At 45.4% G+C, this 26,943-nt stretch overlaps 1 protein-coding gene across 3 annotated transcripts in view; it reads left to right on the top strand.

Annotated features, from left to right (window-relative positions):
- Positions 1-26,943, top strand: part of LOC147904037 (acyl-CoA) — a 110,597-nt gene that overhangs the window by 4,532 nt on the left and 79,122 nt on the right. For 2 of the 3 annotated variants that reach the window (XM_087370132.1, XM_087370148.1), the window contains exons 2-4: positions 19,194-19,349; positions 19,488-19,667; positions 19,771-19,853. In XM_087370132.1, the coding sequence (XP_087226258.1) occupies positions 19,194-19,349; positions 19,488-19,667; positions 19,771-19,853 (419 nt within the window). The remainder of the gene's footprint in view (positions 1-19,193; positions 19,350-19,487; positions 19,668-19,770; positions 19,854-26,943) is intronic. The other variant, XM_087370140.1, reaches the window with a different exon arrangement.

Raw genomic sequence — 26,943 nt, 5'->3', positions numbered from 1 at the left:
CTAGGAATTTCCTCCAGAAATCCTTGGAGTTGCTACTAAACAGAATGTTCCTTAGCGTATCCTCATTCTGTCGCAGGAAGGCTAGCTTCTTGCGACGGACTAGTCGACGATAATCCTTGGTGAGACGTGGGTTGGCCCTAGCGTTTTGCTGGGTCGTGAGTCGGAGTGTGCGGCGTAATGCTTTGCACTCGTCATCATACCATCTGTTGCAAGGGGTGGAGCCAGCGGGTGGAGGGCAGGTGGACCGAGTAGTGGAAGGAAAGATGTGGCGGGCTGCATTGTGAAGGGAGTGGGTGATAAGGGTGGCTCGGTGATCTAGAGAGGGTATGGTGTCTATGTGTCTGAGGAGGGAGGCTAGGTGGGCTGAGTAATCAGGTGAGAGGTTATGATCGAAGTGTATATCATGATAAGTAGTGTAGTGCGGGGTGTGACTGGGAGGGGCTTGGGACGCAAGTATATGAAAGAAAAGGTAAGTGTAATCGGCTCCTGGGGGTAAGGGTGCAGTGCGGAATTCAGTGATTTGTGGGGCTAAAGTAGGAGATCCCAGAATATAGTCGACGACACTGGCTCCTCCGCCATGTGGGAAACATGTGAAACCAGAGGAGGCAGGCCACCGATCTAGTCCATTGTAGAAAGAAAGAAAGAAAGAAAGAAAGAGAGAGAGAGAGAGAGAGAGAGAGAGAGAGAGAGAGAGAGAGAGAGAGAAGGGGGGGGTGTTTCACGGAGAAAGAAAGAAAGAAAGAAAGTTTATTAAAGTCTTCGGGAGACCGTGAAGGTCTATGAGACTAAAGATAACTGATACAATGAGCATAACGGTGGCGGTCTCAAAACGGGCCAGCCAACCGTTTCTACAAAAAAGAGGTTATGAAGGACGGTGTGTCTAGTCCTGATACAAAAAATATGTGTCTACCTCCAGATGATACAAAAAAGAAGGGGGGGGCACCAAAATTGGGACAGAGGGGGAGATACAATATATATGTGCAGGTGGCGATCGTCCGAGACCAATCATAGAGGGGCCGTCATATGGGAGGCTGGAAAAAACCCTGCGATAGATGATTGGCCTCTGACGTCACACGGCCTAGTCGAGCTCGGTCGTCAGGGGCGGCGAGTGGCCCTGTGGATGAGGGCAACGGTAACCCCGGTGGGGCGGGCAGAGAGCAGAGACGAGATGTCATGGACCCGGATGTGTGAGTTTGTCCGCTGGCGCAGCTGTCGTGGCTCTGGCTCTCGCTCACGTCCGCGTCGTCGGCTGGACTAAGGAGAGGTTTCTTGTGACTGGAAGAAATCAGTGATGGGCCGCTGGGTGTCCTCACGCTGTGTGCTGCGTGTGTCGCCGTGCTCGGAGAGAGGTATCTCGGTGGCGAGTCATCTCATGTAAGAAAGCGGCTAGGCATCGCTGATCCGGGAACTGCAGCATGTGTGGGAGGGGGCCGAATCCGTCACGGAAGAGGCAGTGGTACCGGCCTCGAATGGCATAATAGATAGGACATCTGAAAGCAAAGTGCTCCTCCGACTCGATCTCCTGCAAGTCGCAAAGTGGGCAAAGGCGGCCCTTTCATGGGATACCCTCTGTGCGTCCGCTCTCGATTCGTAATCGGTGTGACGAAACCCTAAACTGACCGAGGGAGATCCGGAGCGCATGTGGTAGATGAAGCTGTGTGTAACCCGGAGGTGTGATGAAGCCCTCCTGTGAGATCTGGAGGCAGTGTCGGCGGTAGAAGTCGAGCTTCACAGGAAGCTCGGGGTGAAGAAACCATGTCGGCCAGGTGTGGAACTTGTGCTCTCATGAGAAAAATTGCAACTTGCAGGACAGATTACTATGACTACAAAAGGACAAGAAGGCAAGTGTCTTGTAGGATATGGCCAATAGAAATGAGACATGACAGGTACTTTTCATTGCAAGGGCATAAGTTTTTTGTTTTTTGTGAAATAGACTTCTATAAGTATGAAAGAAATAGCCAAGAGAAGGAACTCAAGGCATAAATACATAATGAGAATCCTGTGGTAAAATACCAATCAGAGAGTCTGAAGAGATGAAAGACTAGGACTATGGTTGGAAGTGCCATGCCATGCCTATGATGGTCTCAGGAAAGAACGGACAACCTCTTTTTGCTGCATCATATACATACCTGAGGATTCTTAGCTAGACTTGAGCGTCAGTGCTTGCACTCGTAGTCCAGGACCCCAGCTCCAAGTCTCCTCTTTGATTCTCTTGTCCATCCAGCTGGGATGTACAACAATCCCTTTTGGGTTGCAGACCTATCAAAGACAGATTGGTCCCGCATAGAGAGACTATAGGTTTTGCTTCTTGCTCAAATGATTCGCAGCAAGACATCAGTTCTACATTAGATCGTACTAGCAGAGTTTGGGGCTACCCTTGTACAGCTCGATGCAGTCTTGTAGGTGGTCACTTATCTCTATAGAGTTAGGGACTTTGGTACTACGACATCCGAACGGTGCATTGTCTTGGCTAGCCTTGGCTTCATCTATGGTCTTGGAGGTAGAGGGGGATCCGAGGAGCTAGTATGCTCAGACACAGAGATGGTTTGTAGGCTTGGGACTACAGATGGACATACTGCCACCGTTTCAGTATAGCCTTGAGGCTCCATCCATTTCGCTTTCCTACCATGAGGTGATCAAGGTCATCAGAGAGGATCTATTGCAGCTCCACACTTATAGGACTTGGCTAGCACCTACTGAGCTTTTAGTAAAGTTTAGCTGCTACAGAGTTCACTGCTTATGGATCTTAGAGGAGGTGTTTACCGAACCATCGGGCTACATTCAGATTCATCTCCCACATGCATTGAGGAACTCGATTGGACAGTTCCTGGTATCTTCACACATGCTATCGGTTAAGACAGGATGGGCAAAGGGCATCCCACATGAGAGATGGATTTGTACTTTATGTGATATGCGAGAGACACAGACAGAGGAGCACTTTGCATTCAGATGCCTTGTGTACTATGAGATCCATGGGTAGCATCATTGTCTTTTCAACAGTTGTTTTGGCCTACTCAGAGAGAGTTTTTGGCATACCTTGATCAGCTATGGCATGGCTGTTTTTAGCCTTGAGGCCTAGAGACACAAAGATCAGCTCATATGAGTGCACATAAGAGCAGGACCGTCAGAGCCCAGCTAGAGCATGAACACAGACTTTCTCTCCAGCGACCCGAGCTAGGGACAGTAGGGACTAGACATAGTTGAGAGCTAGAATGCATGACTTGACAGACTTGACCTCGGGTGGACACTCACATAAGGACCACATACATCTTCTCTCCACTCTTTGATGTGGGGAGACAGACCATGGGATTGATGGTAGAACTTGTTAGACGACGAGCTTCCTCTCAGAGGATACATAAGTACGAAATGACGGTACGACTGTACGAATATATGTATAGTGTTAGATATCAATGCTCCACTCTCGTGTAACTACGCGGGAACCAGCTAACTCTACTTGTAAGCCCCCCATATGAGGAGAAGGCATTTGAGTAGCTCGGTTATCCGGTAGGTCCTGGTTTGGACACCAGATGGGGGCCATGTGTGGCCTGATGGCTGGACGGCTTCAGATAGAGTTGGTGCACCGCCAACTAGGCTACATGCAAGTGCGGGAAGGCATCCCTTGACTGACTGCATTGACGGTAGACGGAGCATTTCCCGGGGCAGCCCACTCTCGGGTTGCAGGGCCCGTTTGGAGCCTCAGAGGATCCCGGATGGCTGTGGGCTGAACGGTGACCGTAGGTAAGTTGCTTTGTTTTGTGCACCGGTTCTATCGATGGTCGGTGGCCTATTTCGGGATCGACCCCCAGTCGACTGTTTTGTGCAGATTGGGTCGGCCACCCAATTGAGCCTAACCGACTACGACTGGTGGCTATATAAGAGCAAGCCCGTGAAGCCCATTTCATCACTGGCTACAGAACCCCTTATTCCTTAGCATTCAGCCTCCGTCTTCTACTGTTTCCAGCACGCCATCGAAGCTTCTTTCACAGGAGCGCACGGCTGGGAGGCAGCGCCATCTATTGTATCAGTTTTACAGTAATCAAAATTTTAATTCTCCATACTATCTTGTTTTCTCTCTTGCGTACGAGATCCTGTTATCTATTGAGCACAGACGTTGTATTATTTTCTTACATGGTTTCAGAGCCTGGACTCTAGCAAGAAGATTTGGTAGTGTGTTTCTGTGTGCGAGCAGATTGTGAGAGACGACCCAGCCCGCAAGACTGCGAATCCCACCGTTCGGCGAAAGCAGAAAGTTGGACGGCTCTAACTATCCTCTCTGGAAGTTCAAGATGAAGACCATCCTAAGCGCATACGAGCTTTGGGACACTGTTACTGGGGTGGACGTGAGGCCGGTTCTGAGACCAGATCCAACCAATGTAAGACAATAGATAGTCCCAACTGCGGATGAGATTCTCGCGTGGACAAGAAGAAATGCAGATGGGCTGTGTTCTATTGTCTGCAATGTTAGTGATTCCGTCATGGCGTTAATTCAACATGTCACCACAGCGGAGGAGGCATGGACGGTCTTGAAAAATCAGTACGAGACCACGAATTAGACGCGGATTCAGAATCTGGAGACTCAACTCGCGAACAAGAAGTTGTCTGAGTCTGAAGCGGCAGAGAAGTTCATCACCAGGGTGAAGAATCTGCACGATCAGATGACTGCGATTGGCATCCCCATCACCAGCGAGAATCTAGCACGAAGGTGCATACGGATTCTCCCACCAAAGTACGACGGTCTTGTTACAGCGCTGAACACGCAGAATAGAAATCCGTCCCTCAACTTTGAGGATTTCAGCGCGATGCTTTTGGAGAAGGAGATGCGTCAAAAGACGAGGACTGGAGAAGATTCGGCTTTCTGGACCGGATCAAAGAAGGGTAAGGGTAAGGACTCTGGTAACCCATCTTCTTCTGATGATAAAAAGAGAAAGAAGAAGATCAAGTGCTTCTATTGCAACAAGGCAGGGCACAAGCAGAATGAGTGCCGAAAGAAGATTGCAGATGAGAAGAACAGAGTAAAGAAAGAGTCTAGCAACAGTGCGCAGACACTACCAATAGAGCTGTTCGTAGCAATTGAGGAGATTTGCACGGAGGCAGTTCATGTACCTGCGGATGAACCTTGGATCATTGACAGTGATGCATCGCGCCACATGACCAGTCGGAAGGATTGGTATACTGCTCTCAAGTCAGATGGAGTTGTAAAACAGTTGTCCGATGTTCTTTATATGCCAGATATCAAGAGGAACTTGTTGTCCGTTTCTGCGATCACGGATCGGGACCTCAAAGTTCAATTCGATAAGAATGGTGCACAGATTCTGGATCTTCAAGGAAAGGTCGTTGGTAAAGGTACACGGCACAACAACATTTACGAACTCTCAGCTTTCAGTGCTCGAGCGGATGTGAAGAACACTAAGCTGTGGCATGAGAGGTTTGGTCATCTAACCTTAGTTCTTTGAAGGAGATGCATAAAAGTGGAATGATTGTAGATCTACGAGAAATTTCAGATCTGCCCGATGTATGTGAAGCTTGCATGATGGGCAAGCAGCATCGGCAGCCCTTTCCTAAAGAGGCCAGCAGAGCAAAGGCTCCTCTAGAGCTCGTTCACACGGACCTCTGTGGAAAGATGGAGATGGAAGCTTTGGGTGGTTCCTTCTACTTCATGACGCTCATCGACGACTACAGTAGAAGGATATGGATATACTTCCTGAAGACAAAAGATGAGGCTTTCAGTAGGTTCAAGGAATGGCATGTAATGGTCGAGAAAGAATCGGGGAGGAAGGTAAAGAAGCTGAGATCAGACAGAGGTGGAGAGTTCACATATGTAACACTACAGTTTACATCCTCAATCGTAGCTACACGAAGGCTGTGAACGGGATGACTCCACTGCAAGCCTTTTCTGGTAAGAAACCTTCAGTTGCACATCTCAGGCCCGTTTGGAGCCTGAGATGATCCCGGATGGCTGTGGGCCGAACAGTGACCGTAGGATGGTTGCTCTGTTTTGCGCACCGGTTCTATCGTATGGTCGGTGGCCTATTTCGGGGCCGACCCCCAGTCGACTGTTTTGGGCGGATTGGGTCGGCCACCCAATTGAGCCTAACGGACTACAACTGGTGGTGGCTATATAAGAGCAAGCCTGTGAAGCCCATTTCATCACTGGCTATAGCAACCCTTATTCCTTAGCATTCAGCCTCCGTCTTCTATTGTTTCTAGCACGCCATCGAAGCTTCTTTCACAGGAGCGCACGGCTGGGAGGCAGCGCCATCTATTGTATCAGTTCTACGGTAATCAAATTTTTTATTCTCCATACTATCTTGTTTTCTCTCTTGCGTGTGAGATCCTGTTATCTGTTGAGCACAGACATTGTATTATTTTCTTACATGTAGTACGTTGAAAATGGAGCAGAGAGAAAATGTGCCTGTAAGGACAGATCTGTGGCCTGTTTTGAAGACTTTTTGGCAGCTGGAAAGCACAAAAGACAGTCATGGGTGAGGTGTGAATGATTTTAGAAGTTCCAGCAGGTTGCCGGTGACCTGCATGATTATTCTAGCAGCTAAGGCAGCACACTAAAACACTTGGAGCAGAGTTGCAATGGTAGAATGTTGTGGGGTAGAGAAGCTCTGCAAATTGATGCAAATGAGCTCTATTTGACGCAGGTGAGACTACAGCATGTCGCAAGACAGAGACCTGGTCTTGCAGGAGCTGGTCCAAAACGAGCTATAGATGAAGCTCCAAAAGCTAGTCGAGGCAGTAAACTGAGCTGCTATATCGCTAAAGTTCCCAACCCCATACAAATTGTTGAACCATACAACCAAAAGCCACTCCCACCCTTACTTCATCATGCATTGGGTCGGCTCCCGTCTTCACCCATAGCATTTGTTTCCTTGAGATGAATCTGGCCTGAGCAATGAGCACGGGGGGGAGGCAAGTAGGAGCAAGAGATCCTACTTTGATACCACTGTTGGATGCGAGGAGCAATGGGAATGCAAGGAGGAGACAACAAAGTGATGGAACTGAAGTGTAATTGCAAATGGATAACGAGAAAGTACAAATGGTGCCCTAAAACTCAACTTAGGTCTAAATTTCCTAAGCGAACTAGGACTAGCGTTCCAAGTGAACTAGATGTCCTAGCTAGGCCTAACTAGCCTACAAGGCCATCCCGGGGCTAAGTGGCAATACCTATGGGGCCGTACTAGGGCTGAGTGGCAACACCTATGAGGCTAAGACGCCTAAGAGCAGAGAAAATGGCCTAGAGCCTCTGCATGTGAATCTTTATGACCTAGAGATTAAGCCACACATTCGTGTATTTATCTGCAAGCCACTACGAGGAAAGGTCTTGCTACTTGAATCTCTCTATGGAGACCAAATCTTCTCTCTATGGAGACCAAATCTTCTCTCAGTGCTCTCTCCTGCTCTTGAAGAGAATACCATATCTGAAGTGCTTGTTGCTCATGGCACGTAGGGGAGATCATGACACACAACCAAACTCCACTAAGAGCATGATCCAGCTAGATAGCATTGACCAAGAGGACTCACAAAGGTGGAGGCTGTGAGGATCGGAGCTATAGTTAGAGACACGCTTGACTTGTTAGTGCACTGAGGCACAAATCATGCTAGGGACCTTCCTTCCATGCTCACTAGATTGGATGCACGACCCACAGGAGTGGTAGTGGCACTTGTTCGCCGCAGGGCTACAGCCAAGAGACTACGACGGGCTGTACATGTTAACAGCCGCCAACGCCCTAGCAGAGGTTTTTGGCCACCACAGCAGCCTCACACAACATCGATGTTCCCCTCTGAGGGTTGACACTCTCGTTGGCTTCCACCAAAGAATTTTCTCTTTATGTATCGACGCCGTTATGGGCAAGATTATGGTTTTTTATCTTTTTTATTCGTCTTTGGTGTTGATGCCTGCTTAGTGGCTCCACCCATCAGCTCATTGTATTTTAGTCTCATAGACCATTTTTGGTCTTTCGAAGAATTCCAAAAGTCCACATCTGGGAGGATCTCGATAAGCTGTCTCATGTTGTTGCCAACAAGTGGGTTTATACACATTCAAATCCTAATTGTGGAGGCACCCATCCTCAAGTCAATCCACACCACCCATCCTCCTATGAGCTCCTGATCGAACACCTCTGAGGCTAGAGTCTGAGCTATTGAAATGCAATCATTCGATATTGGAAGCTAAAAACATATTCTCTAGAATCATGAGAATTTCAACTGATTGTCCCATCAAATCGCACGGCAATTCCTAGCAAAGTATCAACTCCAACTGCTAATGTGCATAATAACGTAGACTATGCATTTTCAAACTCACCATGGTTCAACTCATGGGGGAGGGGAGAGGTTGGCAAGGCCTTCCTACGAGTGGAAGCCTGTGTTGTGGAGTTCTGCGAATTCGTTGGGGGTAGTTTGTGTCTATGCGACGACAGGGGCTGATGAAGCTTGTATTTTGACATAACTTCGAGGAGCTTGGAACATAAACCGAGACAGACATGTTGAAGATCGTGCACAACCACAAGCATGATTGGCTCAATCACCTTCAAGGCCCGCTGCATTAGGAAAGTGGTCTCCACTCCAGGCCTGTTGGCACTTTGGTTTAGTGGCCAGTGTGTGACCTGTTGGAGCTACTTTGGCCGCATACAGATTCACACCGACTGCTAAATCCCATGCAATGGGTTCAGAACACAACTTTTGCTTCAGCTCTTCAAAAGCTGCATTTTCCTTTGGTCCCCACCAAAATAGTACAGCTTTCTTTTGTTAAGCATGCAAGGGAGAAGCAATTTTTGCAAAGTACTTTATAAATCTCTGATAGTATGAACAAAGCTTCTGACTTCATGCAGATTTTTCATAATTTGCCAACTCCTTATGGCCTCAACTTTTGAAGGATCCATCTTGACTCCATCCTTTGACACACACCTGTCACTCCTATCATTGCATATCCAGGGATATCAGGATGCAGAGGACTTCTACATTATGCCTTTGCCAGAGTGTGATGCTTTGCTTGGGATGCCTTGGATGTACAGGGTGGGGGCTGATGTACAGATGAGAAACAAGAAGATTTCTTAAACTCATAGAGGCAAAGTCCCAACCACTCCATCATGCAAGATATCTGATCGTGCATCATAAAGTCGAAGAGAAGGGGGCTCCACTGCTTCTCTCTTGTGGCTGCACTGAAAAGGGGCAATATGACCATGGGTGATCCATAGCTATTTTTCTTGTTGTCCCAACCACTCCTCCATCATGCAAGGCTTCTAATTGTGCATCATAAAGCTGAAGAGAGGGGCTCCACTGCTTCTCTCTTGTGGTTGCACAATTAATTTACTAGAAAGGGCGAGAAGGGCTTCCCAACCACTCCAAGGGATTCCCCTTTACCAAGCTGCCGGACATTTTGAGTATGATGGGCTAATCATCTTGGATGTCAAGATAGTTATGGGGCGGGTTGGGACTATGAAAAAGCTGAGCTAGGGTGCCTAGGCAAGGGTGGATGTTGCATGGTGGGACGTGGAAAGTTGAGTGCTGCTCGGGGGGGGGGGGGGGGGGGAGACGAGGAAAAGGAAAGACTAGGGGACAAGTGGTGAGGGTGATCACTGGATGCAGCTGGAGGTGGTAGGAAGGAGGGGATAGATGTAGGCCATCCTCTGGTGGTTCTAGTGATGCCTTATAGGCCATGGTATGAGCCTTGTAGGCATAAATAAAGACACTTATAGTGTTAGTGTCTTTTAGGCTACATAGGACACTTAGTCCTATGTGACACCTAGGACACTTAGTCCTATGTGACACCTAGGACACTTAGTCCTAGGTCTAGGTATTTGTACCTTGTACTCCTTTGTTTTTGATTATCCAACTTTGACGTGATGGCTAAGGCATTTATCATCGACTCTTTTGCTATCTGCACTCTCTCTCTCCTAAGCGATCCTTTAGTGGTATTAGAGCTGGAGCTTGTGACTCATCTTCCTACTTCCGGTCTTCCTGCTGCAACTATCCGTATTTCTTCCGTACATATGTCCGTACATTTGACGCCGTACAACAGTACTTGCACAATCGTACATTCATACCTTCACCCGTACAGGATTGTACTTGCGTCATCGTACACCTGCGTACGGAAGGTGCTGTAATTGGTTCGTACACTCGTTGTACAAGGTTGTACCTGTGCCGTACAGTGGTCCATACTGTACTTGCGACATACAGTCACGTATCTGCATCATTGTACATCCGTACAGATCTATACCAACACTCCGTACTTGCTCGTACAAGTATCGTACTTATTCCGTACAACAATACGTGCATTGCCGTATAGTCGTCGTACCTGTGATCCGTACATTGCACTGTACATTTGTACCAACCTACATCCGTACAGTATATCGTACCTTCTCAGTATCTTCGTTGTACTTTGTACCTGCGCTGTCCATACAGCTAGTACTTCTTTCAAGGTCTTTGTACAGGTGTTCCACGTACACGGTCACATTCAAGACATTGGTATTTTTTTGGGGCTTTCAGTTCATTTCACCTTCTTTGGTCTGCAATCTCCTGCTATTTGCAGTACATTGGGTGAGATTACAGGACATTGAGTCACTTTTGCAGGACATTGAGTCAGATTTGCATACATTGGGTCACATTTGCAAAAATTTCAGCAAAATTTGGGGCTTTTCTGCATTTGCCCTCTTTTTGGCCTATTTGCCCTCAATAAATTTGGGGCTTTTGCCAGATTTGCTATTTTTGCAGTGAACATTGCCTGCCACAGTCACATTTGGGTCAGATCTGCATTTGCCCTTTGATTTGGGTCAGAAATTTGCAGATATTTGCTGTCATTTTTTGGACAGCCAGATTTTTGTGGTGATAGCCTTGAGGCTTTTGGGTTTTCAGGTCTTTTTAAGGGTATCACATTTGCTATGGCTGGGAACAATCAAGATTTATTTGGAGCTCTTCGTGAAGATGATAAGTTGGATGGCACCAACTATCCGATGTGGTCTTATCTCATGAAACATATTCTTGTTGCAAAGCATTTATGGAATATTGTTTCTGGGGCTGATTTGAGGCCAGCCAATGCTATAGTGGTTGCCTCTACTGCTGGTCCTTCTGCAAGGGGTACTCCTCCTGATGCCTCTTCCTCTAGCACTCCTGCTGCTGCTCTTCCAACTCAAGAACAGTCAAGATGGGATGCAAGAGATGCAAATGCACATTCATGTATTGCTTTATCATGCAAGAGAATCATTATTCCACACATCCGGTCTTGCAGGACAGCAAGGGATGCTTGGGATAAATTGGCTTCTCTCTATCAGTTTCGCAATGAAGCTCGTGTTGCATATTTGAGAAGGCAATTACAGGAAGTCAGTATGAATGAAGGTGACTCTATGGATGCATACCTGACAAAGGTCAAGGACCTCATGGAACAGCTTGTCAACATTGATGAGGTGGTGCCAAATTCACAGCTTGTCAGTACCACATTGAATGGACTGCCAGATACATATCAAGGGTTTGCTACAACCCTTCGATTAGTGGCCATGGGTAATCCAGACCACTATTCTTTTGATCAGCTAGTTACTTTGCTTTTGCAGGAAGAGCAAAGTAGAGCTAATAGACAAGCCATTATTCCTGATCATGCATTTGCTTCACAGCAGACAAGAAGAGGCAAGGCTTCCAAGCCTATGGGCAAGCCAAAATCTGCGCATAGCAGCTGCAATTCCTCCCATGCATCTAAAAATACAGCAGATAAGTCAAAGAAGAAAAGATGCAACTATTGTCGCAAGCCTGGACATGACATTTCAGAATGTAGGAAGCGCATTGCTTCGGAGAAAAAGAAAGCAGGATTGACAGTTAATGCCTCACATGCTATTGAATCCCATGAGCCAGAAGATGCTTCACATGCACATGCTCTTTAGGATGATTGGGCATGGGCTGTCCATTGCTCATTTGATCCCTCCAAAGCTGATGCATTCTTTACTGCTAATGATGCTCAGTCCTGGTACTTCGATAGTGGTGCCTCCAAGCATGTCACATCTTGCAGACAATTGTTTCATTCTTTAGCTGATGCACCTCGAGGGGGGACTGTTACATGTGCTAATAATGCTTCATATGCTGTAAAAGGAGTTGGAGATGTGCAGCTCACATCCATTTCAAGCCATCCTGTTACTCTAACAACTGTTCTTTTTGTGCCTGGAATTGAAGTCAACTTGATTTCAATTTCAGCAATTGCTACTTCAGGTTTCAGAGTTATTTTTGATGGCTACAGATGCCTAGTTTATGATCTTCGTGATGACAATGCCATAGTTCTCACTGGCACTTTGCAAAAGGGGCTTTGTCACCTTGATCATCACTCAGCTGCACTTTCTATTGAAGCATTGGCTATTTCAGATTCACAGCTTGCTGAAACTCATCTTTGGCATGAGAGAATGGGCCATCTCAATTATAGAGCTCTTGCAAAGCTACATTCACAGCAGATGGCAAATGATGTACCTCAAACTCACACAGTTTCCAAACATGTGTGTGAGGGTTGTCTTTTGGGTAAGATGCATCGATTTCCTTTTCAAAAGAATTGTCCAAAACTCTCACAAAGGAAATTGCAGCTAGTGCACAGTGATGTCTGTGGCCCAATGAGGACAAATGCCATTGGGGGGTACAAGTATTTCATGACTCTCATTGATGATTTCACAAGATATTGCTGGATATATCCTTTAAAAGTCAAATCTGAAGTTTTCTTATGCTTTCAGAGATGGCTGAATATGGTCGAGTTGCCCTATCAGCTAGATTTAGATTTAGATGCTCGTTGGGGAGAGACTAAAATGAAAATGTTTAGACTTCACAAGCAGTTGTAGCTTGAATGAAGAGATTTTGGACTACCTTTTGATTAGCCTTCTCCTTTAGTGCTAGCCTTCATCATGGCTGAGTCTGCCCTTCACCTCCGGAGTGCCGACAGAAACTCAGTACGAAGACTTTGTATAAATGGATGCTCAAGTATGTGTGGGTGTGTGGATTTGTATGTGTGAGAGCATATTTTTATACTATGGTCTACACCCACTGCTGGGCGCTGATGATGTCAGTGGGGATGTCATAGTAGCTAGTCCCTGCTACGCATGACGGAGTTTATGGTTTTCAACCTTGTGAGTGACTATCATGAGATTGAAACTGCACTATGTTGTGTTTTTAGAGGATGAGTTTGGGAATGTTCATGGATTCATCTAGGTATATGCTTCTGCCGCATTAGTGGACATGCAGATTTCACCTTGTGAAGTTTTCGTCCAAGTTGCAGCCTGCTGGTATTGTGATAATTCTTTCTATCTTACATGGTGCGTTGCCCTATCAGCTAGATTTAGATTTAGATGCTCGTTGGGGAGAGACTAAAATGAAAATGTTAGACTTTACAAGCAGTTGTAGCTTGAATGAAGAGATTTTGGACTACCTTTTGATTAGCCTTCTCCTTTAGTGCTAGCCTTCATCATGGCTGAGTCTGCCCTTCACCTCCGGAGTGCCGACAGAAACTCAGTACGAAGACTTTGCATAAATGGATGCTCAAGTATGTGTGGGTGTGTGGATTTGTATGTGTGAGAGCATATTTTTATACTATGGTCTACACCCACTGTTGGGCGCTGATGATGTCAGTGGGGATGTCATAGTAGCTAGTCCCTGCTATGCATGATGGAGTTTATGGTTTTCAACCTTGTGAGTGACTATCTCCATATCCCAAAGAACACACACCCGTATATCTCTGTTGGTGACCAGAAAATCTTGCTTGGGAATGAAAAGAAGATGGCCTAGCAGAGCTGCCAGAGAAGGCTCATGTTGGATAAGAGGAATCGGCAAATCTTTCATAGTAATCCAAACAGGACAAAAGTTGAGAAGCGATCGGGTTGGATGAAATAAAGGATCCCAAGGCAGAGCAATTGCAAAATGGCTCGCCCCATGTACTCCACCCAAAGTAAGTAGAGAGCAGTGTCCACAGAAGCACAACGTGCAAAATAAATTCCTTTTCCCAAGAAAACATAAGATATAATCTTGCCTACACCCACTACAGCCGAAGACCAAGCTTGTAAAATAGACACTGTCATGACTCTTCCCATAAAACATAAACAAACACCAAGCTATTGTTCTTGGCAAATACTTTGAAGCAAAGGTTCAAGGGAGAGAGGTCGGCGTAAAGAAAGTCCAGCAATGGAAGGCAAAAGCATTGAATCATCACACAATTGACAAAGCAGATATTTCTGAAGGGAGGAAGAGGGGAAGCTAGAAGAATCAAACTTGATTGCCTTCACTCGTTATCCTTAGTCAGGTGGGTTAGAGCTTTAATGAAGGGCCAAGTGTTATGCATGTAGGCGCATGCCCATCTACCACCTACCATCTCTCTCCCTTCACCCTCTTGGAGGCTAGTAGGCCTAGCGGAAGCTCTCCACTCAATTTTTGTTGCACTTTTTGGCTCTTACTGTTGTTTGCTGTTGCTCTGGCTACTCCTTCAGCTCTTGCACACATTTTGAGACATTCCTACTATAGGCACGCATCTCGAGGCAGTGTACGGTTGTTGGTGCAAATCTCAAGGCATTGTATGGTGCATTAATTGCAAGCCGTACAGTCGTATGAACTTGTACGTATTGTAGGGATCTGAGGCGTAGCCCTCGAGGCTATTGTACAGATTCTTTGGCACGCTTTTTGAGGCATGCATAGTTCTCGAGGTGATCAATGGCTGGTTGGAAGCGAGGTTAGCGGACATGCAGATTTCACCTTGTGAAGTTTTCGTCCAAGTTGCGGCCTGCTGGTATTGTGATAATTCTATCTATCTCACATGGTGCGTTGCCCTATCAGCTAGATTTAGATTTAGATGCTCATTGTGGAGAGACTAAAATAAAAATGTTTAGACTTCACAAGCATTGTAGCTTGAATGAAGAGATTTTGGACTACCTTTTGATTAGCCTTCTCCTTTAGTGCTAGCCTTCATCATGGCTGAGTCTGCCCTTCAGCTCCGGAGTGCCGACAGAAACTCAGTATGAAGACTTTGTATAAATGGATGCTCAAGTATGTGTGGGTGTGTGGATTTGTATGTGTGAGAGCATATTTTTATACTATGGTCTACACCCACTGTTGGGCGCTGATGACGTCAGTGGGGATGTCATAGTAGCTAGTCCCTGCTATGCATGATGGAGTTTATGGTTTTCAACCTTGTGAGTGACTATCATGAGATTGAAACTGCACTATGTTGTGTTTTTAGAGGATGAGTTTGGGAATGTTCCTGGATTCATCTAGGTATATGGCTGAATATGGTTGAGAATGAATCAGGATGCAAGCTTGTCACCCTCAACACAGATAGGGGGGGAGAATATATGTCAAAGGAGTTTGATGCCTTTCTGTCTTCACGGGGCATTATTCACTCATGTACTACTCCTTACACTCCTCAGTAGAATCCTGTTTCCGAAAGAAAAAACAGGTCCACAATGGAGATGGCCAGATGCATGCTTAAGGCCAAGTCTTTGCCCAATAAATTTTGGCTTGATGCAGTGATGTGTGCCAACTATGTGCTAAATAGATCACCTACACTGGCATTGCAGACTATTACACCTTATGAAGCATGGAAAGGTAGGAAGCCTTCACTTTCACACATGAGAGTTTTTGGGTCTCTTGCATATGTTCATGTACCATCTCAGCTGAGACATAAGCTTGATGACAAGGCAATCAAATGCATATTTATTGGTTACAGCTAGGAGAGCAGAGGGTATCGGTTATACCAACCAAATACTGGGAAGATTATTGTCAGTAGAGATGTAATCTTTGCTGAACATTCAGCTTCTCCTCTTGTGGACTGCAAAGCTAAGCCAGATGTTGACATGTTTGATGCCTTTGAATCTTGGTTACCTCTGCCATCCTTAGAAGAGGACTTTGACCAGCAACATGAGCCTCCTGCAGGCCCTCCACCAAGCAATAATCAGCCACTACCTCATGCTGATTTGCAGGTTTCTCTTCCGGCACAAAATGATCCCACTATTCATGATGCAGTCATTGAAGAAAGAGCTGTCAATAGACAGCAAAGGCAAGTTCCCAGATGGGTTCTTGATACATTGAGGGACAGCAAACAAGATCAGCCTTTTCCTGCCCAGACAAGATCAAGGAATAGACAGCATGGTCACTTTCTTGAGTTTGCACTCCTTGCTACAGCTTGCAATGAAGAGCCTCTGGGCCATAAAGATGCTTTTGACAGCAAAGAGTGGATGGATGCAATGAGAGCTGAGTTACATTCCATTGCTAAAAATGACACATGGGAATTAGTAGATCTCCCTCCAGGCAAGCATGCCATTGGAACTAGGTGGGTCTACAAATTAAAAAGGAAATCTGATGGCAGCATAGATCGATACAAAGCTCGTCTTGTTGCAAAAGGGTATGCCCAACAACAAGGCATTGACTTTGAGGAGACATTTGCTCCCACATCCAGGATTACTACCATTAGATGTGTCATTGCCATTGCAGCCCATCATCATTGGCAAGTGCACCAACTTGACATCAAGACTGCTTTTCTTCATAGGGATCTGCAGGAAGAAGTCTATGTCACACAACCTCCTGGCTTTGAGGTTGTTAATTCTGAAAATAAGGTATGCTGGCTTAGAAAAGCCCTTTATGGTTTGAAGCAGGCACCCAGGGCATGGTATGCCAAAATTCATGCACACTTACTATCCCTTGGTTTTCAGAATAGTCCCTCAGAACCCACTCTTTATGTCCGTGGGAGTGGATCTAATTTTTTAGTGCTGATTTTATATGTGGATGATATGCTCATCACAAGCCCAGATACTCAGCGAATTGCAGCTTTCAAGGCTGATTTGCAGCAGATTTTTGACATCTCAGACATGGGACAGCTCCATTATTATTTGGGCATTCAATTTGCTTATGTTGAGGGGGGTATCATGATGTCTTAGTCCAAGTATATTGGACAGCTCCTTGATCGTTTTCAGGTTGAGGATTGCAAGCCAATCTCTACTCCACTGGCCCTGGCTTCAAATTCTCAGCTCATGATGGGAGCCCATCATGTGATATCACTCTTTATTAGCAGGCTGTTGGATGCCTTATTTATTTATGTCACACCAGACCTGACTTACAGTATGCAGTATCTCAGCTCAGCAGATTCATGCACCTATAGAAGACATGATGGGACGATAATCCTTTGAAATCCAGGAAAGCATAGTGTCACTAGAAACCTCGGCACATGATGTGCCGCCTCCGTGTTGTCTATTGTGAAATGGCGGTACAAAGGAATGAAGAAAACCAAATGCAGACCAAGGAAGATAGGGCTCTGCTCCACAAGGGCCTGGGTATTGACGAGGGTGCTAAACTCGAGAAGACTCCTCTCCAATAGATGGTGACCTCTTGGATATGGTCACCCTATAGTGCCGACCTCGCTTGGATCGAATCTCGAACTTGGCTCCGAGTGGGAGTGAGGCCAACAATGTGGCTCCCTACACACTCTGTCCTAAAGGGACTGTACAGCTATGTGCACCTGCTTCTTGTCCTTTGGAGAGAGGGAAATCCGGATGGCTGTGGGAGTCAAGGGAGCCGCCATGAGAGGCCCCTTGAGAGCCCGTCTAGCCAGACCAGAGAAAAGGTCACCACCAAGCTTACGATCCCGAAATTGAAAGAAGAGCTGCTCTTGCTAGCTAGGAAAGCAGAAAAAGGAGAAGGCGAAGAAGGGATGGTTGGAGAGAAGGAAAAGAGGAGGGAAGGAGGGATGGAGAGAGGGAAAAAAAGGGGGGGGGGGGGGGGGATTTCGGCAAAGTACAGATGTCTTGAGAAGGCCTTCATGGGTTATTACAGGCAGCCTGAAAGGGAAAAAAGGGAGAAGCAAGGGGGCGGAGTGGGCAACTAAACGCCACTGTCCTAGCCTTGCTTCAGTCCCAGAAAGGGTGGAAGCCAGCCAGGCTGGCTTGAAACCAGAAGCAATAAGCAGCGGGCAGAAAGAACCCCTGCAATCAGGCGCGGCAGGGGCAGAGAAAAAAAAAGCTCTGCAGGCTGTTCCACAAACAGCAGAAATGAGCAGGGGGGGAAGAGCCCCCTGTGACCAGCCCAGGCAGCAGCCACAATCAGGAGGCAGAGAAAAAAAAGGCCTGCGGGCTGAACAGCCACGACCAGGCGAGGTGGCAAGATGAGGCTGAGATGGTGCGAGGGAGGTGGGGGAGAACAGCACGATGAAGAAGGGATGGCATGCAGGGAGGAGGGGGAGGGGGCGGCAAGAAGAGAGGCGGGGAGGGAAGGGGGCTAGCGGGAGAAGAGCTCGAACAGGGAGTGCTCATGCCCTGGGATGATGTTTGCCACATATTATAAATGCCTTTTCTCTGAGAAGATTTCACATTTTTCATGGCTTTCTTTTCATTGAGGGGTCACATGACAGTGTTTGCCTTGTGTATTAGCTATCTTATGTATATGCCAAATGAATTTGGTGATGAGAAATGAAAAAGCCAATGCTGCCCTGCTTTTCACCATGGACTGCAGGCATGTCCTAATTACTGTAAGGTATAGGTGTAGCTTCTGGCTTGTATTGAGTTGAGCTATTTGGGAGGTGCAGGACTGGATTAAGGGAGCATAATTCCTTATTCAGCACTGAACTGAATTGGAATTACCATCCAGATGCAATCATGGTAGAATACTTGTGTGGAGTGCTCATTTTCCTCCGATATATGCATCCTAGTTTGCTTGGCTTGTAGAGAGCTTGAAATATTCTTTCTAGAAAGAACAACCGGTCATTTAAACCAAAGGCCCACATGAAAGTATAGCTGTATCTCAGCTTTAATTAGAGCTATCTTTTCTCAGAGATAGATTCTCAGCTTAGCTGTTGAATGAACTCTTGCCATGGAGATCACGCTCTTTCATGGCAATCCTCTGGGCTGTTTTTAAACATGTTGTCTCTTGTTTTTGCTTGTGCATTGGGCAAATCATCTTGAAAGAAATTCACTTTTGTAACTATTATAAAGGAGATAAATTTTTTGTTTGAGAACTTAATTAGACATAATATGCTGTAACTGAGATAAGATTTTTAGTCTGGTACAAATTTTCATTTTCCTTATGTTCCAAAAGGAAGATTCTGGTTGTTAGTAACCTTGCTCCAAATTTACTAGCCTGTAAGTGACCTAAGATCTTTTGGCTAGTACAAAAATTCATTTTCTTAACTGTGCCCCAAATCTAGCACAGATATTATCACCTAAGTGACGTTATATTTTTGGTGTGTTGTACTCAAGGTTTTCTTGGCATGGCAATGGAGAGCAAGGAGAAAAGCATCCATAGCAGTCGTATGTGCGATCTTATGGGGACGAGATAAAGGCAAAAATTTGGCTCAGCTTTCACAAGGCAACTTTGTTCTTTTATCAGAACAAGCTACACAAACAAATGTGGAGGTGCTAAAGACATTTCTGTTTAATGATACATAATCGCTCTGTTCTTGGAGTTTTGTGTTCCATTTGTTAAAAAGATTTGGTCAACGCTAGTCTTCTATCGAATATGTGTTCTCTATCGCATCTATGTCCCATGTATAGGAGGGAGAAGCAACAGATAAAAACACTACGATAAATGTTTCGGTGTTGTCGTCTATGTCATTAATTCCTTCCAAGGACTGGGACATATGTGCCATTGAAGTGGCAGGACCTGAATCTTTCAATCCATTTGTTACACATGCGTTCTTGTCAAGCCTTGAAGATAGCCATTCTGCTGTGCCAGTAAGTTCTTCCAAGCATTTTCAACTGTGATGACAATATCAATGACTCTGGATTTTCATTTTTGAGCTAGTGGATTCTTATATTTATGCTTGTGGGTCTTTAGGAACAAGGATGGTCACCTCAGCATTTGGTGGCAAGAGATGAAGCTGGCAATATTTTGGGGGTTGTGCCTCTTTATTTGAAAAGGTAGTTCTTCTTCTGTGCTTGTTTGAGCCAGAATGTGAATTTCTTGTTTCAGCAATCTACAATGCAAATTATTGTGAATAGGAGGCCTTGCCAGAGGGACATTTTATGTTCTGTCTCTTTAATTTGCTTGTGTGCTTGCTAGGTAGAATTGATCTGCGTTCATAAGTCCTGATGGCAAGCAGGTAAACTAGATAGCTTGCATTCCTAGACAGTCCCGAACCTATACTCCTGGAGAGGATAGGGACTCACACCATCTTTTTATGTGACATAGACAAAGACTGTGTTTTACCATGCAATACGCTTTAACAAGGAATAATTGCAGTTCCATCTGTCTTCATATTGATAGCCAAGTTGACCTTATTAGTACTTTGCTGTCACTACCTGCTTGGTATTTCAGTCTGCTGTCGAAGGCTTCAACATATCTGGCGAATGCAGTGTGTCACTATCTGCTCGTGGCATGAGCTTTGAGGCTGTTGTCGAAGGCTCCAACGCTGCTGGCGAATGCACAGCTGTTGCCGAGTGCTTCAAGTTTACAGTCAATTCGAGCCCATTATTGCCATAAAGTGCCTCAAGCTATTTCAAAATAAGAGGTTGTGTATAGTCTTCATTGCTGCTGCTGTCGATGTATGCAGACAGCGTCCTCATGCTCTTTCTCCCATGGAAGCTGCATGAAATAAGCCTGAGCTGAGCTTTTCCTATTGCACAAGGAATAACCTCCTGAGTTGGGTGATTGAGGTGTTCCAGCCAGGCGTAGGAGAACAACAGAGGTGAAGCAGCTTAAGCTACAACATTAAAGAAAGAAAGAAAGAAAGTTTATTAAAGTCTTCAAAAGATGGAAGGGTCTATGAGACTGGAAAAAGGGGATACAATGAGCTGAATGGGTGGAGCCTCTAAGCAGGCAGCCTAGTACAAAGTATCTAAGCCTATGGAAAGGTGTGGTATCACAGTGGTGGTCCTCTATATGTTGTCTAAGGAGCTAAGTCCACCGGGAGGCTGAGAATGGAAAAGAGGGTCTTGGCAGCAGTGGTGGTTGGTGCTATAGCATCATGAAACCGGTGATAGAGCACCGATGTTAATCATGGCAAAAAGTTATAACAGCAAACTGCTTCTCTAAAACAATTATCTTATCTGTATTCCACCGTACGGGATATCCCCAATATACCTAGATAGGGTTTTTATTGCGAATGAGAGGAATTTTGCATTGTCCTTTGAGTACTTCCTGTGAAATATTACAACCTGTGGAAATTTAAATTGTTTAACGTACACTCCTAGGATGCGTCTTTTCCCAACCCCCCTTTGCGTTTGCTTGAAGCACGTCCCAAAAAGTGATCCTCAAACATGACGAGCTACAAGACAACGTTATGCATTAGAAACACGATGAGCTTCAAAAAGACCTTAAGAATATACAGAATGCTAAATATACATAATTATGAACAAACAAGCCTTCTGATTCTCATCATCAACATCGCCTTGGGCCTCAGTAACTCCTGGTAGGTGCTATTCGGTTGGAAAAACTCAACGATCATGCTCAAGGTGGAGTTTGGATGAGCGCCTTGATTTTTTTTATGTGCCATTAGCAGCTGGTGTCTGGGTCGTACGGCCTCATGAATAAAGGTGCCAAACGTCTTTGATCCGAGTGACCCAAGACATTGGAGATAAAGACAATGGTGACAAAAAGCTCGCTAGGGCTACCTAGGTGTTGTATGTGTGTAGCTGTCTGAGATTCTCTCAAATAACCTGATCAGCCTCGTGATAAGTAAGCGGCATACAGGGGGGCCTCAATGCTATATTGAAAGGGGGGCAATCTGTCCATGCGAGCCCCAAACCATCCCTCTAACCCCCCTTAGCTGCTAATGTGGTGGATGTGAATAGGGTAAGCATGGTAACCAACGTCGGCCTAAGGTCTTGACGCTGTGAAGGTATGTGTCACCTTGAATGTTGCATCAAGCTGTAGTGGGGGGGGCCCTAAACTCAGCCAAAAATATTTGATGTACAACTAACGGCTTAGTGCAGATCATCAGTGATAGTAAGAGAATGTAGAGCTTCTCCACTCAAGCCCAGTCTACCTCTAACTGCCAAACATGCCAGTTGGACCGAACAAGGAATCAAAGAGAAGAGACTTGGTCTAGGGATCCTAGAAGTAAGAGTGAAAGCAATACCGCTCAAGCCTAGCATGTGTGGCGTATCCCCTGCTTAGTTGGGCCTGCGTCGCTAGTCTCATCGTGAAAATCAGCCTAGACAATAGGTGTAAGATGCAACCTCCACTAGTAATTTGTCCTTGTGTAAACTCTCTACTCATGAATGCCCTGAATGTGTTGAAGATCATAACGTTGGTTTTACCAAGGTTGACCTTCAGATCATGTCTTGTATGGATTTCATCCAAGGCTTTTAGTTGAAGAGAAGAGTAAGACCACATCATTTGCATAGAGGAGAATCTGAATCAAGAAGCAGGCAAGAGAGGACCTTGCTCTTCCTAGTGTCTCGATGAAGGTCTCAAGCTTGTTGTATAGAGGCCAAATAGACTTGATGATAGTGGCCAACCTTCTTTGACCTTCGATAGTACTCTTGATCTATGTCTACACTACAGTTGTTTGAACCCTACGTGAGTGAGGACCTCTCATATATATATTGTGAGTTTTGGGGAGAGAGAGAGCAAGAGAGAGAGCTGAGAGCTGAAAGCTTGAAAGCTTAGTTGCAATAGAAGAGTGTGAGAGTACAACTGAAAGAGTGAGAGATAAGGTTTTGTCCTAGTGACAAAACCTTAGTAGTCACTAACCATAGTTAGTGAACTAACTGCGGTTAGGGGAAAAAACCTCTTAAAGAGGGAAAAGTGCCCCTAACTAGCTTATTAAATTACATTGGTCACTGCTGAATTATATCTATAATTCTAACACCCCCCTGTAGTGCCAATGTCATGTAGAAGGCTGATCAATCACCAAACGGATATAAGTTCAGGGCACTGCGAAATGCCTCAAACTTTTTACGTGGTAGTGCTTTGGTGAAAATATCTACAATATTGTCATGTGTGGACACAAAGATCATACTGATCTCTCCTGCATGCAACTTCTCTCTGTTGTAGTGATAGTGAACCTCAATGTGCTTCGTGCAAGCATGAAACACTGGATTCTTTGCCACTGCAATGGCACTCTGACTATCAGTGAGAATTGGAGAAGGACCCTCCAAAGACAGATGAAGATCAGCAAATAGACATCGCAGCCAGACACATTCAACTGTTGTTGTGAAAGCTGCCCTGTACTCAGCTTCACACGATGAGGTAGCCACTGTAGATTGTTTCTTGCTCAGCCAGGAAATGCAAGATTTACCCAAAAAGAAACAATTGCCACTAGTGTACTGCCTAGTGTCATAATCACCAGCCCAATCTGAATCACTGTAGGCATGCATCTGCAAGTCACCCCCCCTGGAAAATAACAAGCCAAAAGACTTCGTGCCTTGCAAATAACGGAAGATGCGCTTAACTGCCTGCCAATGCATAGTTTTTGGGCTGTGCATATACCTGCTCACCTGAGATACTGCAAACTGAATATCAGGTCTAGTGTTGCAGAGATATATGAGGCATCCAACAGCTTGACTGTAAGATGTGGCATCAACTGATTCTCCTGCATCATGCATTGTGAGTTTCAGCCCTGGCTCCATGGGAGTGGCTATGGGCTTACAATCAAGCATGTTAAATCTGTCCAAGAGTTTCTGCACATACTTGGATTGAGACATAACAGTGCCACGTCTCTCTTGAGAGAACTGGATCCCCAAATAAAAGTGAAGCAGCCCCAAATCTGACATGTCAAAGGTGGTCTGCAAATCAGCTTTGAAATCTGCAATATTATCTTCATTGGACCCTGTGAGCAGTGTGTCATCGACATAAAGAAGGATGACTAAAATTTCCCCCCCATCTATCTTAATGTAGAGGGTGCTCTAAGTAGGACTATTGTGCAGCCCCTTGCTGGTCAAAAAGGCATCAATCTTGGCATACCATGCACGAGGGGCCTGTTTCAGCCCATACAAAGCTTTGTTTAGCTTGCATACCTGAAGTGCATTTGCTGTAATTTCAAAGCCTGGAGGTTGTTTGACATAAACCTCTTCCAGCAAGTCTCCATTTAAGAAGGCTGTTTTTATGTCCAACTGATGAACATTCCACTCAAAATGTGCAGCCATTGCAATAATTGATCGGATGGTGGTCATCCGGGATGTAGGAGCAAAAGTCTCCTCATAATCTATGCCCTTTTTCTGAGCATAGCCTTTAGCAACCAGCCTTGCCTTGTATCTGTCAATGGAGCCATCTGGCTTCCGTTTCACCTCGAAAACCCATCGTGTACCAATGGCATGTTTACCTGGTGGCAAGTCTACGACATCCCAAGTCTGATTTTTGTTAATGGACTGCAACTCATCGTGCATGGCATTCATCCAATGCACATTGTCCTTTGCTTCTTCGAATGTTGTAGGCTCTTCCTCATCGAGAAGAGTACCTGCATATGCTGATTCCACTGAATTAGCACCTTCCATGTGCCTTGCTGCACTGCGAGTCCTGCGAGGTAATGGAGCATCAATCTTACTCTCTCTGAGAGTCTGTAACAGCCAGTTTGGGACTGTTTTTGCTGCATGTATGTCTGCAATTTCTTGCTGAACCACCTGTTCCACTGCCTGTGGAGGTGGCAAGACATCTTGTGGCTGAACTGGAGCATCGGGAGGTGGCTGTAATTTCTGATTTGCAACAGAAATATCAGCAGGGGAACCCAAAGCAATGGGTAGTAACCCCTCAAAAACATCCTCAGAAGAAGAAGGCATATGAAATTCAGCCTGAGTGTGAGCTGAATTTTCTGCAAATATCACATCTCTACTGACAATGATCTTGCGTGTGTAGCAGGATTGTAGAGATGGTACCCCTTGCTTTTTGCACTGTACCCAACAAATATGCACTTAATTGCCTTATCTGACAACTTATGCCGAAATTCAACTGGCACATGAGCATATGCAAGGCATCCAAAGACTCGGAAATGATCCACTGAAGGCTTTCTCCCATTCCAGACCTCATAGGGAGTTTTTGTTTTCAAAGCCTTAGTGGGAGCCCGATTTAAAATGTAATTGGCACACATCAGACCTTCAAGCCAGAATTTGTGAGGCATTTGTTTGCTTTTCAGCATACATCTATCCATCTCCATAAGAGTTCGATTTTTCCTTTCAGCTTTGCCATTTTGCTAAGGGGTCAGCCTCACTGTGAGCTGATGCACGATACCCTTGCCTTTCAGAAAAGCATCAAAATCTGCAGACAAGTATTCCCCACCTCTATCTGTGCGCAATGTCTGTATCTTGAGTCTAGTTTCATTTTCAACCATGGCTGAAAAGTGTTTAAACACCATGAACACTTCTGATTTGCACTTTAGCCCAAAGACCCAAGTGAAATTGGAGTAATCATCAATAAAAGTAACAAAGTAGAGATGACCACCCAATGATGGAGTCCTCATGGGACCACAGACATCACTGTGTATAAGCTGTAATTTGCGGACAGCTTTAACTGAACCATCCTTTTTGAAGGGGAATCTATGCATCTTGCCTAAAATGCACCCTTCACAGGCATGTGGAGGAGGTATCTCAAGAGGTGGCAATGCATCAACCATAGAGTGCTTCTGAAGCGTCATCAAGCTGTTGTAATGCATGTGGCCATATCGAGCATGCCATAATTCTGCATTCTGCATGGCAGCAGTAGGGGTAGAAACTGCAAGAGCATGGGCTGCTCTTTTCTCAAAAAGATCAAGCTGAAAAAGCCCACGCAGCAGAGTACCAGATAATCTCAAGGCATAATCATTTTCCCTGTCTCAGACATCACATTTGTCATCCTCAAAGATGACTTGAAATCCAGCCCTGTTAAGAGTGGACACTGAAAGAAGATTCTTGGTGATACCAGGCACATATAAGACATCTGAAAGTCTGAAAACTGAGCCATCAATGGCAGTAAGCTCAACTTCTCCTGTGCCACGTACTGAATATGACGAGTTATTGGCACAAGTGACTTTCTTACCAACAGGAGGTGGATGCAAGGAAGTAAAGAGACACTTCCTAGAAGTGATATGCTTGGATGCACCGCTGTCAAAATACCAAGTATTCAGTGTTTCATTGACACTGAAAGCAGATGCATTCGTAGAAGAGTCATAACTGCAAGTCAAAAATGCATATGTATCATCATTACAAGTGGCTGTACTATCCCGAGCATCTGGAGCAGCCAGCCTAGAATCTGAAATGCAAGATAAAAAGGCATAATCCTGTCCAACAAAGTTGGCTGCAGCATCCCCACTGTCAGATGCATGAGGAGCTGAATCTGAAACAGCCATACCGGAGCTGTTTTTATTCTCTTTTGCAAGCCTTTTCCTGCATTCTGCAATGTGATGACCTGGCTTTTTGCAGTAATGACAAAAACCCTTCTTCTTGGGCTTACTTGCATCATTTTTAGCCTTTCGTGAAGGCTGTCTTGACCCACTGGAAGGCTGATTTACTGATGTCTTTGCCTGTCCCTTTGTTTTTGACTTGAACTTTGAGAGCATAGCTTGTTCACCTGCACGTGAAGCCAAGTTTTTCCTAGTCTGCTCTTCCTGAAGTAGAAGTCCTATCAACTCATGAAAGGTGAGAGGATTTGCACCCCCCCTCAATGATAAGTTCAGCGAGGTATGAAAGCTGAGATAATACTCAGGAAGAGAATTCAGAGTGGTGGTAATCATCTCTGAATTAGGAATAATCTCATCTATGTTCAATAATTGCTCTCTGAGATCTTGTAGCTTTGTGAGGTGGACTGACATGGAGTCACCCTCTTCCATATGTGTATTACTTAACTCTCTTTTCAAGAAAGATACCCTTGCATCATTGCGGGCTGCATACATGCTTTCTAAGATATCCCATGCTGCCTTCGAGGTCTTACACGATCGGATATGCGGAATGATAAATCTTTTCACTGAAAGAGAGATGCATGACAAAGCTAAGGCATCCCGTGAATCCCATCTCTTCTGCTCTGGAGTAGTGGCTATAGCTGCACCAACAACTTGTTCTGCAGCTGCACCCTGTGCACGACCTCTTCCACCTCCTTGCT

The sequence above is a fragment of the Dipteris shenzhenensis genome, chromosome 3, assembly GCF_047967505.1.
Source record: "Dipteris shenzhenensis isolate YYH24624 ecotype China chromosome 3, Dip_SZ_1.0, whole genome shotgun sequence".
In the NCBI taxonomy this organism is placed as follows: Eukaryota; Viridiplantae; Streptophyta; class Polypodiopsida; order Gleicheniales; family Dipteridaceae; genus Dipteris; species Dipteris shenzhenensis.
This window is presented reverse-complemented; position numbering and strand designations above follow the sequence as displayed.